The 16888-nt window shown below is 42.1% G+C and overlaps 1 protein-coding gene across 8 annotated transcripts in view; it reads right to left on the bottom strand.

Annotated features, from left to right (window-relative positions):
* The window catches only part of SFPQ (splicing factor proline and glutamine rich), a 70399-nt gene that overhangs the window by 12957 nt on the left and 40554 nt on the right, over positions 1-16888 (bottom strand). For 4 of the 8 annotated variants that reach the window (XM_029619018.1, XM_029619019.1, XM_029619016.1 and 1 more), the window contains exon 10: positions 1004-1051. In XM_029619018.1, coding sequence (XP_029474878.1) covers positions 1028-1051 — 24 coding nt within the window. In that variant the 3' untranslated portion in view covers positions 1004-1027. Of the gene's footprint in view, positions 1-1003; positions 7472-16888 lie in introns of all 8 variants that reach the window. The other 4 variants (XM_029619014.1, XM_029619015.1, XM_029619012.1 and 1 more) reach the window with 1 other exon arrangement.

Here is a 16888-nt window from a genome sequence, read left to right as displayed (position 1 = left end):
AGACTCATCCGAGTCCTGCTCCTCAGAGAAATCCTCCTGAGCATCTGGAACTACCCCCCCCCCCCCCAAGGGGCAGCTGGCCTCGGGGAAAGTAGTGGTGGAGAGAGCCCCTCTCACAGCCACCAGCACTGCTCGCTCCTGATCCCTCAAGGTTTGCAACAAAGCCTCCGACACTGTACTAAGCTGTCCCTGTCAGCCTTTTGCTGAATCCTCTGTGATGGGCCTTCCCCGCCTGACAGAGGCTGGGCAAACCCCAGCGCGGGAAAGCTGCACACGCGCACTGCCACACGCGGAGAAGACTGCACCACGAGGCATATCTCTAGCCTCGATTTAATTGGTACTCGAAAAAAACTGCGGTGACTAGTGATTTCCCGGTCAAAAAACAGGCCGGGAAAGCAGAGCAGATGCTAGGCCGGAGCACCCAAGGCAAGAAAAAACAACTTAACTTTTTTTTTTTAATCTGGTCGCAATAGATCCCACAGAGGGTGAGTGAGCCAGGACCCCCGGTATCACCCTCAGCAGTTCCACGGTTTCCAACCCTCTGCTCTCAGCCTCAAGTACCAGAGGGGATGGTCCCACCAGGACCTGCCGACCCCCCTGGGAGGCTAAATTCAATTATCCCTGTTAACTTTTTTTAACCAATTTAAATATAAAGGGACAGTAACCTAAACTTTCCTCTGAAAAATAACTTGTGCCAACCAACATCAGATAAATTCAAACCTAACACCAGACACTAGGCTTTGCATCTCCACCATCGGCCGGAGACAGAAAAATACTGGCAGACACTAAGTGGCACCTCAGGGTATAGAGTCCGCGAAGTCTGTCTCCATCTGCTGGAGGGGAGGCAAAATCCAGCTGTCCTGGACTGATCCGGGTACTTTTGTGATTGTAAATGTTTTGTAAACCGCTTGGATAGTTTTTATGGGTTGAATAAATTATCTCAAAAGAACAAGAACCACTTAAGCTCTAAGACATTACACAATATTGCACAAGAAATGCTTACCTTACGAGGGCATGGACTCCAGATTCAACCAACACCCAACAGCCTGACCTAAAGGATAACATCTTAAATTAGTAATTACTCAAATTCATAACTGCTCTGTAGAAAGTTAAACAATTTAAAAAAGAAATTAGTATAATGGGAACATTTTTACAAATTTTAACTATAGTTAAGGGCAGAACTTAAGTTACTTGTAAAAGAACTGCCAAACATATTAAGACTAAAAATGTGGCTTTATCTTAAAGGAAGTATTAAGATGTGGTTGTGGCCAAAAGGAAACTCTTCCAGGTTGTTTATTGCTTTAGGAATACTCTATTCCTTAAAACACACAATGAAGCTGGAATATATATATATATTTTTTTTTTTTTTGCACTACTCATTAAGATGACATACGCTGTCTCAACCTATGAAAAGAATTTCTGGTTTCCTAAGGGAGTGAAGCTCATATGGTTGAAATGGGTTATAATGCAGATGGCATACAGACAACCCATTGCGGGAGTCCTATAGTGCAGTCCCTTCCAACTGCTACCTGAGCAACAGTGCCAAAGACTGCTTCTCAGAGGGGAGGGGGCATTTTAACCACACCACTCGTTAAGGTGGAGGGAAATGAAGCTTCCTCTAGCTTATCTACCTTAGTAACTGTAGCAAAAGCAAGTAGCACCTCCATTTCCACCTACATACACACAGGAGCAAGTATGATGCAGCTCCATAACACTAAATTACATCTTCACATTATGGAAAATTAACTGCAAAATAAAAATGTCATTACAGAACTCCATGCTTGTCAGTTACTATATAAGCTGTATCCATCTAGAATGTCTCCACTACACATTCTGGCACCACACTTCTGAATTGTTTTATATAATTATCCAAAGTGTTTCATAAAGTTTACGATGTCCAAAAATGAAACACAATGCATGCACTTAAGTATTCTGTCTTCAAAAGCAGTAGTTATTCATTAGACAAGTGTCAAGAGTTTGCTTTTCCAGTTCTCATCTCAGTATTTTCACATCAAGTATACGCCCCTACTGATAAGTATATAGCAAATCTAATCCCACTAAGGATTCTTCTGGAAATACAGGTTAAAAACGGCAATGCCAACTTGTCAGTTATATGGTTGTAAAATTTCCAACCGAGAAATTATATAGCACAAAGGACATGTCACTTATTTATTCATCTTGTGACAGCACCAACTGCTGAGTTCAACTCTCTAGCAGACTAATGTCTGCCCTAGTCTATTACACTCTAAGCAGACATACCCTACAGTAGTGTCTGTCTGAGTGTAACAGAACAAGTGGCATAGTAACTAAAGTGATGACCAGACGTCACTTGCTGGTGTACTGCTGCAGAGCTGTTTTAGGATCAGCTCATAGGAACCCAGAGCAACAACTTTACTTTTTTGTTACATTATAATCCCATTGCAGACCCATACCCAATCCTGACTGTAAACACCAATGCTTACCACTAAGTTACAGTGAATATGATTTTATACAGGTATAATTCATGACATTCAACAAGGAAACTATGTGACTGCACCCTTCCCCCATCCCATACATCATCTTCACTGAATCTGGCAGCTTATGCATTAGCCAAGAGCCAGTACTAGGGTTGAAGCTTATGAGTATCAGACAGTATTGTAGCAAGTCTGAAATCCAACAAGCACGACGATGCTAATTCCATGGAGCCCAAACAAAGTCTTCTTTGAACCCATGCACTCCTGACAGACAATTCACTTTAGAACTCTTGTGCTCTTGCACAATTAGACCAAGCAGAAACTAGAAATGAGGGAGAAGTCATCAAGCAAAAGATGAAACCATGTGACAAATGGTTTTACTTGTGCTTTGATGGAAAAGTTATATGCTGGCAAACATTCCACTACAGAGCAACCACCGGTGCCCGAGAAGTTGGGGAAGCAAGTGTACATTCACAATCTAAGCAAAAGTAGTGCTACATTTGCAGAGCCCTTTTCATAAGCTCACTGCACATTTGACCTCTTAGTAGTAAAGATTCTGGACTGATATGAAGGTATTTTGTTACAGGAAGCTGACATTCAGGTGCAAACAAGCACCTAAAATGGATTTTACATCTCCCCTGCCCCTCCCCTTGCACACCTGAATTTTGTACTAAGTATAAAGCCAAGCCCTAAAAGTCACAAAATGGAGTTCTACATTCAGTTTAAAAGAGCATCACATCTGATCACTAATGAGTGCTGCATTGTAATTCCATATTCAGAAGTGTGATGTCAGAATACTCACAGAATAAAATGACAATTCACCGAGTTATAGGATATTGCTTGTTACCTACCTGTATGCAGTCAGCACTGAGAATCTTGGAGCAAGCGGGAATACTACATCCGGGTCCTACTGTCCACTGCCATTTGTAGTACTATGTTCCTCACAGTTATGCACTGTAGAATGCTGGCTAAAGTGCGGTTATGTAGCAGGCCACTACATTTTTAGTGTGTAATTGCAGTCTCTAGTGCTCCAGTAAAAAACTTGCTGCCACAATCGGTTGCCAAGGATCTGAATGTTTTCTACCACAACATACCACAATGAAAGAGCAGCTCACAAAAGCAATGCATTACAATTTATGAATTGTAATAATTTTACTTCAATGTACATATGATGCATCTAACCTATGTTATGGGCATTACTAGGACAATTTATTAAGTTATTTCTGGTTGAAGGACTACAATTTTAACATTGTAGTCTCATTTTTCTACAACAGGAATGCAGTGAGACCCTCATGCTAGAAAAGCCGAATTGTCTAAAAATATTTTGGCAATAATGTGTTAAGACAATGAAAATCAGACTCTGCATGAGGCAATTTACACATTCATTGCCCAATCTGTAAATAAAGATGCCATTAAGGGGGTCAAAGACTCAAGCAGCACAACTAAAAAAGTTAGTTGATACCATATGCCTGGTTCATGTTATGGATTACATCTCCTAGTTACTGTACTTATCACTAGAAGCAGACATTTTATGCTGCTAGTGCTGCCTTTGAAATTTGCTTGGACTAATTCACCTGTAGTGTACAAATCTGCTCAAATATTTGCTACACCTTGGCAATTTAGATTTCAGAATAGCTGAAATTTAGGGTATGTGATGAGGACAGCTTAGTAAGAACTAGGTCAGACAGCCCATAGGTGTTCTAAAACAGTACGAATTGCAGGTGGTCTTTACTGGAGCAACAGCAGCCTGCCCTTGTGCTCTTCATTCACTGTTCTGATAAAAAGAAAAGTGTGCAGAGGAAATGCAATTCCCCAGACGTTATAACATGTCCTGTCCTAAAAAGATTTCCCTATAGAAATGGAATAGGAAAAGTCTGAGACAGAACAGCTTTTGATTAAATACTAAAAACTCATTTTATGCCAGTAACTCAATCCAACCCCCACCCTTCAAATGTTTGCTCCAGCCAGTTTATTTCATGCATCTTTAACTGTTTAGTATTAACTGTAGTTTGAGAGTTTATGCAGTGCTCCTTAACCATAAAAACTGTCAATTCCAGTTTACAATAGGAATGTCAGTAACAAAAAGGTTAAGCAGCTGTAATTGAAGTAAATACTGCTCCCATCCTGTGTTGGCTGAGAACCAGAAGCACCTCTGCAAGATGCAACCCACCTATAGCAGTAGTAATTCGGTCAATCAAAAGCATGACCAACCCGATTCTCAGGCCCTGACTTGTTTTACTAAATATATCTAGGAAAATTTGATTATATGCATGCTATAAAGAAATCTGCATTCAGCAGTTTATGCCCCATAAAAATATACCTGAAAATCATTTGTAGTTTACTCGGATTCTAAATACATTCTAAATGGAGTTTAAAGGGGCCCCCCCATCTCTTTAGTTTAGTGTCAATATTACTATTTAAAAGCATAAAAAGCTGTCTAAGATTCTCCTAATTATATGAGCAGTTTTCTCCTATCAACTCAAACTATGTAGTCCAGGGTGGCCAACTTCGGTCCTCGAAAGTTGCAGGTTTTCAAGATATCTAAAAAGCTTACATGATATATATTTGCATGTACTGCCTTTCACTGTATGCATCTTATGCATATTCATCATGGGCAACATGAAAACCATGGCCAGTTTGTGACCCATGAGGACCAGCTGGCCACCCCTGATCTAGCCCTTGAATACTAATGAGCAAAATAGAATGGTTAAAACAAACCCACGGGGAAGAACATTTTGACTTTATCTTCAATGTAAATGCCTGTTAAATGCACAATTTGTTGGATTTTGAATCTTGCATTCCCCTTTCAAGGTTCACATTCATCTTGTAGACAAAGATTTTTGTACTTCATATGGTGTCCCCCCCGATCACTATTTGTATTGTTACCTGCCTGGTGTAATCTACAATTCTGACTTGTGGGAGAAGCCGATTTAAGCTATATTCACTAATCCTCTTCCCCCTTAATACAAAAGGTGTTTTTCACAAAAAATAGCAGCTCTGCAGCAGTAAGAATATACATGTGCAGAACCACTTATATAGGGCCAATGCTCACTCAAAACAAGGTCTAGTTTGTACTGCAATTTCAGCAGAGATCAAGTACTTCTAAAAGCAAACATACAATGACTAAGATATGTAGTACAGTTGAAAGTTTTCTGCTGAAAAATGGAACATCTAATGAAATGTACAGCAATTTTCCACCGTGTGCTTACCTTAAGAGGTGTACTTGACATAAGGAACATACCCATATGTACCTTGGCCATCTTCCCACATTCACCTGCCCATTCTTTAAGTGTCAGTTATATTCCATTTTCATTTGCCAATTTTGCAGAGGCAATGAAATATGGATACTGTACATTTTCTTGATGCTAGTAGTTGATTCCCATTCTTAGCTAAGACTGACACCATATTTGGAAGATGGAGGTTAAAGAAACCACTGCAACAGTTCAAACAATGTAGGTCAAGGGATTCCAAAATATGCAAGCAATTTGACAGTGCAAGGTACTAAAACCCTCCACCTGCTACCGGTTGTGCAAGCATTTAGGTGTGCAGGGTTAGAACTACAGTCAACCTAAATCCCACTGCTGAAGAGGAATATTTATGACACAGATGTGTCATGTTTTCATCACGTTCACCTAGAATTATGCAGTGTTGCCTCCAAAAAGTTAAATACCCTACACAGCTTAGCTGCCATACTAACATGTAAAATAGCTAGTTTACTGTAGAATACAAAATAGCTTAAAGTTTTACATGATTTTCCTTTTGTGATCAATTTTGACAGACATTTCAGGAAGAGCAGAACATCTCCAGGAAAGGGAATTATATCCTAGTAGAAAATCCATACCAATAAAAAAGTGTGCCCATTATGTGAATATAATTTCATGCAGCTGGTATCTCAAGCTGCACAACCCCTTTTGCCGATTGTGGCATTTTGCATTCTACAGAGAACATAGCATAAAGGCATTTAAGATGGAGCACATTTCTTAAATGCATTATCAGGTTTGGGTAGTATTCTGAAGAGACTTCAGGTAACTTTGCTGAAGCAGATCAGATTCAGATTGAAGAATCCACTACACAGAAACATGAATTAGCCAGGCCAACTAAGATGTCCCCCAAACACAGTTTCCACATTTAACAATCCTTTTATTTAGAAGTTGCTTAACAGCCCATTACAGGGGGAATAGCATAAGAAAATAAAAAAAAAACAAACACTTCCACTTTAAAGGTCTGCAAATGCTCACAAGTACAATGAACATCAAGAGGAAAAATGTCCCAGCCTGAAGCAGCCTGCATTTTGTCTCGGGGGGGGGGGGCCTTTGTATGAGGCCCATCCTTATACGGATAACTGCCACAAGCTTCAGACTATAAAATATGTATTACTTGCAAATGACTTCCATTTGCTCCTTGCTGAACAGTCTACTCTGTGGCTGATCAGGCAGCTAGCAAAGACATTTTGGAAGTACAACTTTGTACACTGCAGAGGGATGTCAACAATTTAGTAAAGGGACCTTGGTCTGCAATGTGTATGTCACTTCCAAGAATTGGATCCTGAATTTCAAAAAGGGTGCCATTTCCTAACCTAGTATTTCAATAACTAAAAATAAAATCACTAGTTTCTATTTAAAGCTCAGCAATGTACACTGGGGATTTCAATGGCACAAAGTACACTGCCAAAAAAAGGATAGTATACACAAAAACAGCTATAGTTTTGTAACACTGCATTACACAATAACCTAATGCTTCCCCAATAGACCACATACAAATTAGGTCTAGTGTCTAAACATCCATAAAAATGTAATTTCTTACTAATGCATGAATTAAAAAGATAGGTGTCAAAAACTGGAATGATTAAGGAATGTCTAGAATCTGGGCTTTTTGTTTGGGCCTTCGTATTCTTCTCTCCCTCTCCCATATCCTCCACCTGCTCCTGCACTTGCAGCAACAGATCCTGATCCCATTCCCCTAGATCCTGGGGTAGTACTTGCAGGCCCTGCACTTCCCTGCCCATAGCGTTCGTTACGCTATTGGAAAAGAATCAGTTCGTTACAGGTAGTTGATGTCCATGTATGTAAAGTATGTATTTTTAGAAGGTTCCGCAGTCAACGTTCGTCGATACAACCACCATTGAGCCGATCCACAGGTACCAGGAACATAGAAAGGAAAAAAGGGTAATTTAAAAATTAGTTTAGTATAACATGCCTTTTGGTATGCTCCCACTTGAGCTACTCATACATCTGTTTCAAAGGACAGATTTTTCCCTGTAATGCTATAATTAAAGCATTAGTTCAGATATTAACACCCTGTTACAAAACAAATAGCATTTGCCACTGACAACAGCTCTCACCTGCCTACTGCTTATGCAGAAAGTTAGGTCCCAGCATTATTAGTTTGCCTACCCAAGAGCATAGACAGACATATGTGGGTCTAATTTTCAGAGCTAATGTGAGGACTACCATCCCGCTTGTCCTAGAAGACAGGAATTTTGATGCTAGAGAGACGTCCCCATTTCCACCACTTAACTACACCTCAGATTCTTTGAAGAATCTGACTACTATCCTATTAGCAAACTAGGCTAAGATCTAAAGCTAGGTGCCTTAGTTAAAGCGCTAGTCAAATCTACCTTCAACACAAATATAAGTTGTGTTAAATAAACAAAGTGTTGCATACAACAGATTCGGTGTGAACATTCACAGATCCACTATAGAATAAGGGTCTTTGGCATGAAATCCAATATTTCCTATTAATGGTTGTAACATTCATGCTTTCAGAAGCAGAGATTTGACACCTTTGAGGTCTAGCCTCAATAACTCCCTGTATGCAAAAATTAAAAGAATCCGTTTTGTATTGACAATTCTACATCCAAGAACTTGAAATAGCTCATTTCTATTCCATTAGAAAGAAGTTTCAGTACATTTTTATTACTTGCTCAACTATTGTAGACCTTTACTAGCTGCAAGGCACTGATCCCTTTAGAGGCCCAAAACCTGGATTGCTAAATTGTCAGTGTGCTTGTCTCATGAAGGGCTTCAGACTACCTCAGCAGCATTGTGAACAGCAGAAACTAAGTGCCGATTTCCCACTATTATACTGCCAATACTTACTCTGAATTTGCATCCTCTCCTCTGAAAGTGACTACACTTGAATAGACAAACTGGTGATACTACACATGCTACTCAATTCAAGTTTCTCTAAAACCAAGTCCCAAATTTGGGACTAGCAGTAGTAGTCTCCAATTAGTGCAGAGGAAACTATTAGAACAATCCATTCTACTCCAACACACATTCCTGATCTTCCATTCCATAACAGTCAGACAGCAGATAGAGGACAGGAAAAAAAAGCTCAAAGCTGACTCCCAGAATAAGGGTGTGGTGCTGCCTTCAGCTCTTTAGTATTTAAAACCAGCAGATAGTGCAAGCTTATGAACTGGTGTAGCTATGAGTAGGCTGCTCTCAGGAAGGCTTTAGACTCATGTTTCTGGTAAACCATAAGCCAAGTTTTGATGGTGCTCTGGGGTAATGGTCTTGGAAGACACTACTGGGATCTAAAGTTCCCACATAGATGGGTCAAGCACAGGGTGGTCCCAGGAAACTTCCCTTCGTGGGTCTGCCAACAGGAGCTACTGATTGCACACTCCCTCTATTCTTGGAGAGTAACAAGGAGATAGTAACATTTTAAAAAATTATACAAGGGTTTGCAGCCCAATCTTTTCCCTGGACTGCCTCAGTCTACAGGGCTGTGCCAGATTTGTACTCAGGGGTTCTGAAGGGCTCTCATCTCCCTCCATTCACTTTCAGTAAGGCTATAAAAAGGATAAAGTCACAGCATTTCAACAGGTGCAATCTGTAGAGTATCAGCACCCAAAAGCAAAGCTGGGTGGATTCCTCAAATCAAGCTCTGGCCCATGATGGAAGTACAGTATTCTGCAGAACATGGCCTGGTCAGCATACCAGTTTTGGCTGAATCAGCAGACTAATCACTGCTTTGCACCAAAAATAAATTAAGCATGCCAGGTTCTTTACTTCCCTCCATTAGTCAAGGAAGTTCCATGGATGCTACATGTTTTCCCTTCAGGCACAACAGGTAACCTCAGACATGTTGGAGCTCCTGCCCCATTACAGAAAAACAATGGAAGGAACAGTTTGCAGAAAGTCTCCTCCCCTATACAGAAATCGTAATCTACCTTGAGGCTATGATTTCTAAAAGTGGAATATGAAGTGTATAAAGCTTCCCAGAGGCTGTAGCCTGTTTCCAGGATGGTCTTTCTTGGACAGCACTTGTGGATTTCTCAGAGTACTTCTTAGCCTTATCCATGTCCCCATAGGAAAGAGCTTTAAGATATCTTTGGCAATGTATGGATGCTAGAGCAACTCTACTTACTGCGAAAGTCCAAGGGTATTGGTTGAACAAGAGACAGCCGATACAGCGGATGGGGGACGGGGTTATTTGCTTTCTCAGAAAGGGATGCTTCAGTGAGGAGGCCATTCCGGAGATAAGACTATGATCCTTAATTCTGTAACATGATCACCTACAGCTTTTCAATGAGCAAGTAATATATAGGGAGATCCCTCAATTCCTGGGTACTCTTAGATCCTCTCCCAGAGCTTCCAACTACTTCTGACTATTAAGACATGGGATCACTTCAGTATGAGACACCTGGTTCCAGCCTCCAGGTAGCCAAAATGGTTAGGATCTATATTCCCATCCCAGGGAAGAGGATATAGTGTTGTATGGAAGAACATTCAGAGTCCTCCATGATAGAATACCAGCAGGCTGAGGTCATCACAGATGCATATAAGAAGCGATATCAGTGAACCTGTTAAGTCTATCTGCTGATTGCGGAAAAAACCCATAAGAACCAGACTGGTCTGATTTGATGCAGAGGAAAGTACTATTTCAGATCTCTACACAAAAGGGTCCCAGTGCAGAGACAGTAGACCTCTTCACTGTCCCCCACATGGCTACTCAGCAATCTCTTTTCCTCCTTCAGGTGTTACTACCAGATATTTTCTACATGCATTATCCTGGATCTGTTACCAACAGCTACTAGACTGTGTTAATCATGACCCCCAGGTACCTGATCAAGTGGTATTAAGGTCTCAAGGTAGTGAAGGATTCCAGGTTCTCCTTTAGTATGTCAAGACTATTCAGAGCAAGAAATATGTTCAGCTGCAGCCCAGTTTATGCAGGTGTGGAACCCATAGACAGACTGATTATCCTGAATAGCAATCAGTCCTTTCCAGTCTCTGGTATACAGGAAAACCTTGAATCCAAAATGGTCATAACCTAGGACTTCAAGGGATGAAGGCATTACTCCTGGTACCCAGATTTCTCATTTCCATGTTCACCCTGAGCATGACCTATTCTGCATCAGGGCAAGGCACAGACCCACACAACCAGCAGTCCAGTACCATACGGCTACTCGCCTCTAACTCAGGAGAAGATAGTCCAGGTGGTAGCAGTCAATATACCATTTGCTAATATGAAAGTGAACAAAGTGAAGGAATCTAGTAGCCATCAGGTACCTTGATGAGAGACTGTGTACCCCTTGCAGTACCTAGCAGCAACTCGAATAGTCAAAACCATCATACAGACATGTTTTGAGCCAACACGCGAGACCCTGAAGCGTAAGGGCTGGCAGAAGCAGCCTTTGCCCTATCAGCAATCAGGTGGGGCACCAAAGTGAGTGGATTTCAGATCAGCCTTGCAAAGCTCTAAGATGAGCAAATCCTTCAACTGAAAAAAGGAAAGTAGGAGCCCAGCGATTTGGATATTCTTGTAGGATGTCTGGTATCCAGACTCCTGCTGGGAACCTAGACCTTTCCTAGACTGTTCTGAAAATGCAAGCAGAAGACCAATTTCATTTTCTTTCACAGCTTTAGCTGTCAAGTCAAACCAGGCTACATAGTGATACTTAGTATCAGGGGGTTACAGACTCTGGTAGCGCGAGATGACCACACAGTAGGCCTAACAAGTAACTTCTATGAAGTCATCAGCCTGCTCTGCAGACAGGTCTTGGGTGCAGAGTAATTGTTGGTCCCACCTAAGGCTTGCCCGCTTGCATGAGACTGCTGCAGATGGACGCCCGAACACCCAAGGCCAGGACTTCAAAAAGGCGCTTGAGATGGAATTCTAGCTTACGATCTTGGACATCCCGCAAGGCCGTAGCCCCCATGACCAGTATGGTCATGGGGGCTACCTTAGGCATTCTCAATAATTCTAAACACTCCTCCGGGAGGGGATAAAGTTTTTCCATGGCCCTCCCAACCCGGAGGCCTGCCATTCCCTGAGAAGCATTAATTTGTGCATGGGATGGAAGGGAAAAGAGCATGGCAGGGCCCTGAGCCCTGCCAGGAGCTGCCGAGAACTCATCCACTGAGGGACAGTCAATCCCCAATTCCTGGGAGATGAAGGGGAGAAGAGGCTCCAATTCTTCCCCGTGGAAGAGAATGAGAACCCGGAGGTCATCCCCCTCGGGGGATGGGGGGAGCGTCAGCCGAATCTGGGTCCTGGTCCGGATCCTGGGCAGGCAGGGGGCCGCAGGAGCCAGTGGGGGGGGGGGGGCCACCTGAACGACCCGGGTCACCCCCCCGCCCGTCAGGAGCCACAGGGGAGAGAGGGCAGAGGAACCTTGGCTGGAGGGGGGACCGCTTCTTCCTGCAAACTTGCTAAATAGGATTTGTGCAGCAAAAGCACAAAATCAGTAGAAAAACTGTTTCTAATGCCCCCCCTGGGGGGGGCACTGAAAAAAAAAAAAAATCGGGTCAGGGGCTTCAGGGAGCTCCGATAAAGAAACTGGAGCAAAACCCAATATGGCCGCTGTTCCTGTGGTTTGACGGCCTGGGAACGGCGGGGGGAAATGTTTTGGCGGCATGATGTGGGTCCCAGAGGGCATCGGGACCTCAGAGGAACCTTCCCCCCCTGGTAGGCAACATGAACAGAGCCCCTCCCACGAAAGCCTGACCGAGGAATCCCCACAGGCTAAACTCATCTGAGATCATGGCATGGCTGCTGGGTGGGGGAGGGACAGCACCAAGATAAGCTGAGCTGCCGGTGCTGAAGGAACGGAGGCACAGAATGAACCGTGCACGCTCAATTCACTCTCTCAAGCTGCAGAAGTAAGCAGGGAAGGCAGGAGCCTTCTGTTAATCCTGTCAGGGACTCCTCTTGGGTAAAATCTCCTGTTTTTGGTTTTGTTTTGTTTTTTTACAATGGTCCCTGTCAGCAGCTACAAAAACCATGGATCCCAATGAAGGGAGAGCAGTACAGAAGAGAGAGCTGAACAGGGGGAGTGACTGGCATCACCAATTTTCACCCCTGCAGCCGAGGACCACCGGGAAAAGGGCGCCTAGGCTATATAAAACAAGGGGCCAAGTCCCCCTAGGCCCCTGCAAGAGTGAGGAGACAGGGACTGTCTCCTGTGAAGGATTCACAGAGTTCACACTTTTTTTTTTAAAAATAACTCAAATACTTGCTTGATCCAAACACTATAGAGACAGAAGGAAAAAACACCCAGAAGGGACAAGTAGAAGTTAACAGGGAGCCACAGGGTGAGCTGTTCCACCTGCTGGAGACAGACAAGCACTGAAGGACTACAGGGTAGGCTCTGTCCTCATATAGGATACCCTTTCAGTTTTGATCTGTCTCCACCTGCTGGATAGGAGGCTCAACCCATGGTACATACAGGGAATTTCATTTTCTTTTACAGCCTTAGCTGTCAAACCAGGCTATGTAGTGATACTTAGTATCAGGGATTACAGACTGGTAGCACAAGATGACCACACAGTAGGCCTAACTTAATAAGGAACTTCTATGAAGTCAGTTTACAGAAGAAACTATTTCCACTGAGGGATCCATTCCTTCAATCCCTTTTATCCTAAGCCAACATTGAATTGCTACAGCATACAGATGTTTTAAATACATTTTGTTCTTTGCCAGAGATGATATGAAGGCATAACTTGTACATCTCAAGAGAGCTGAAACCAGCTCTGGCTTGCTGCAAGAGTTGTAAGCTCACATTGGTTACTTTCTTCTAGGGAGTCCACACAGGTATTCTGCTGTGGAAGATCTACTCTAGGCCAGAACCCAAGCTTAGTTTTGTAGTGTTCTGGTCTCCCTTCCTCTCAAACCTCAGTCTATTTGCATTATTGTTGTCCATCTCCTTGGTAGCCTTTGGAAATGTTAAAGGAAAGGGCATCTGAGCGCAATACTAATCCTCCAAGAGTAGTGCTCCGCTTCTGTTGGGATCAGGCTTCTCACTTAGGACAGTGAGAAAGTCTGATAATGAAGGCTAGGACAGGGATAGCCTCAAGTCTTATAAGCCATCTCAAATGTTTATAGGTGACCCAGTTCTTTCTAGGATAGATCACTGTGCCTTTTAAAACTGATTTCTAAGGCATCAATTTCAGGAGGAATCAAGGAGATGAATGATTCAGCCTGTTCTAGCAAGAGTCTGCAAGTCTGAGGGGGCTGTTAAAGCTCCAGGACTTGTAGGCAGAATCACAACCTGTCTTACCGGAAGATAATGGCAGGGCCCTTATCTCAGTTGCATCCCTTCTCCAAGGACCTCAATGTGGGTGTGCAGGCCAGGAAAGACTACCTTGGCCACAAGAGTCCCAAGAGGTACTGTGACTTCCTCCCACCCAGTCTGGGTGGAGTTTTGATATTTCTCACTTATTTATTTATAGATTTTTCTATACCGGGGTATGTAAATAACATCACCTCTGTTTACATTAAAACAGTAATTCAGCATTGCGCTTTACAATATAACAAGGTAACTAAACGAAAACAATATAGTATATAACTTTGTATTAATAGAATATAAGCAATATATGAGAGATTGTGGCAGTTAGGAAGAGTAGTTGAGGATTCAGATCATTGATAGTAGGCTTTTTTAAATAGCCAGGTTTTAAGGTTTTGTTTAAATTTTTTGTGACAGAGTTCCTGGCGTAATTCGGAGGGCATGGTGTTCCATATAGTTGATCCAGCAATGATGAAAGATCGATCTTTTGTACTAGAGAGTTTAGTCAGATTAGGTGCTGGGATATTTAGTTTGGCTAAATTCCAGAATCTCGTTGGGCGGGAAGACGTTTTGAATTGTAGTTGATCTGTGAACCAGAGCATTTCTCTGTTTTGAATGGCTTTGTGTATCAGCGACATAGATTTATAAATTATCCTGTAAGCCACGGGTAGCCAGTGCAAAGACTGAAGAGCTGGAGTGATGTGATCATGGCGGCTTGTGTCTGTGATGATGCGGGCAGCTGCATTTTGCAGCATTTGCAAAGGTTGAATGGTGGCTTTGGGTAGACCCAGTAACAGAGCATTGCAGTAATCAATCTTTGATAAAATAGTTGCTTGCAAAACTGTGCGGAAATCATATTGGTATAATAGAGATTTAATGCGTTTAAGCGTGTATAGCTTAAAGAAACCATTTTTTACCGTATCCGCGATGAATTTTTTTTGTCTTGTCTGACATGAATGACAAGGAAGGTGAAATTTAAACTTAACCATTCCCGTTCCTTTATTCCAACAAGACCAATCCAGAACCACCCAGGAAAACCACAGTGATCAAGAAGCTCTCAATCTGACATGTTCAGAAAACAAGCAGCAAATATATTGCTGCCCATTCTGAAGGTAGACGACTTGGAATTATCTACTTCTTGGATTAATGATCATGGAGTGAAGTTTCTTGGTGCATCAGGTTTTGGTTGTGATGGTGATCTGAAAACCAAAAATCAATTGCCTACAGTTGTCTTAGCTTTGACATAGGATACTGAAAAATCTGAAGGCAGCACCAGCCCCTTATAGGGAGAAGTGAAGTCAGCTTTGAGCTTTTTTTTTTATCCTGTATCTACCTCTGCTGGCAGGGGAGATATCCATTTGTCTGGCCTAGTCTGGCAGGACAAAAGGAAATTAAGAGAAGTTTTAATTTCACTGTATGGAACCTTGCACAGGACTGCTTTGTTGAGCCACATTGTTATCCAGATTTTCAGACACTGCTGCACACAGCTTGATGGAAAGAACTGAGGTACAAATTCTCTTAACACAGCAATAGCAGCCAATATACATGTATTGGCAATTATGTACATTCTACCTCAATACTTGAATTGCTCTATGTTAGTGCAAAAAAATGGGCCTATTCTTGAGATCTTAAATTTATATTTACCTAAAGGCAGCAGAAATGCAATTGGAAATTTGAAAATGCAAGAATGCAAATAAAACCACAGGTAATTGCATCTGTATTGAGGCAGCATGCTACCAGATCAAAATACCACAAGACATCAAGTCCTGGTGAAATACAAGTATTATCACATCAAGTCCCTCTGAAGAGAGGCAAATCCTGACATGTTTCATCTAATAAAAACTGTCTTAGGAAAATGTGTCAACGGGTGCATGAGACATTCTTGAAATGCTTCTTGAAGTAACTTCTTTTTTTCTCTCAGTGTGAAAGTTCTGTGAAAAGATTAAAACTCATAGGGTTGTAATTGTCTCCACAGCTTCAAATGTTTTAAACTAATTCTGTTTTCCATGTCCTGTTGCATGTGTGAACATATAAACTGAATTACTTGCAAAGAGATGCACTATAAGCTCACCTATGGTTCAGAGGCCAGAGACTGATCTCACAGTATTATGGCAACTGGGTGCAGAGCAGCATTACCATTGGTCTTCCTTCTCCCCTCATCTCCATCCTGATTTTTGGCTGTGCCCTGGGCTCACCAGACCTCACAACCAGCCAGCCCCATGGCCACCCTGACCACTCAACCCTTTTATTTACTTCCATAAACACTAAAAGCTCTCCATCATCCTGCCTGAAGATACTCTTTAGAAGTTATTCATAAACATGACTGAATGGGTCCCTTATGAATAAAAATTAGACAGGTTAGGGCTCTTCAGTTTGACCAAGGGGAGGCAAGTTTATAAAATCATGTATTGGGATAGCACAGGCAAATGGCAAAGTTATTTAGCCTTTCAGATACCAATAGTAACTGGTGACAGATTTAAAAAATTTAGTCAATGCATAGTTAAATTTGTTGCCAGTGAATGTCTAGTAATATAGCAGAGTTTAACACATTTGAGCAAGTTTCACAATTAGCAATTAGACTTGAGGATTGCAACAGGGTTATGATCTCTCCATTTACATCTGCTGGGTACTTCCAAAAGACCCAGCCTGGCCACCATCAAGTGATATTGTGGGCTTGCTAGATCATTGATTTGACCTAGAACTGGCATTTGCATGCTTTTGTCTTCTTATGAAGTTACATGCTGGTTCAATGGTACTTCACAAGATCAACTTTGAATTTTACAGAGGTGAATCAGAAGTACCATTTACTTATTTGGACAATTTAAAGTTAAAGATCCAAATGTAGTTTTGGCCCACATTCTTGTATCTGGCAACTTTAAACTAGGTTTCCCAGAGGTAAGACTACTCCTCAATTGGGTCA

The sequence above is a fragment of the Rhinatrema bivittatum genome, chromosome 11 (assembly GCF_901001135.1).
Source record: "Rhinatrema bivittatum chromosome 11, aRhiBiv1.1, whole genome shotgun sequence".
Taxonomy (NCBI): Eukaryota; Metazoa; Chordata; class Amphibia; order Gymnophiona; family Rhinatrematidae; genus Rhinatrema; species Rhinatrema bivittatum.
Note: the sequence above shows the minus strand (reverse complement) of the source record. Positions and strands in the feature narration are given on the sequence as shown.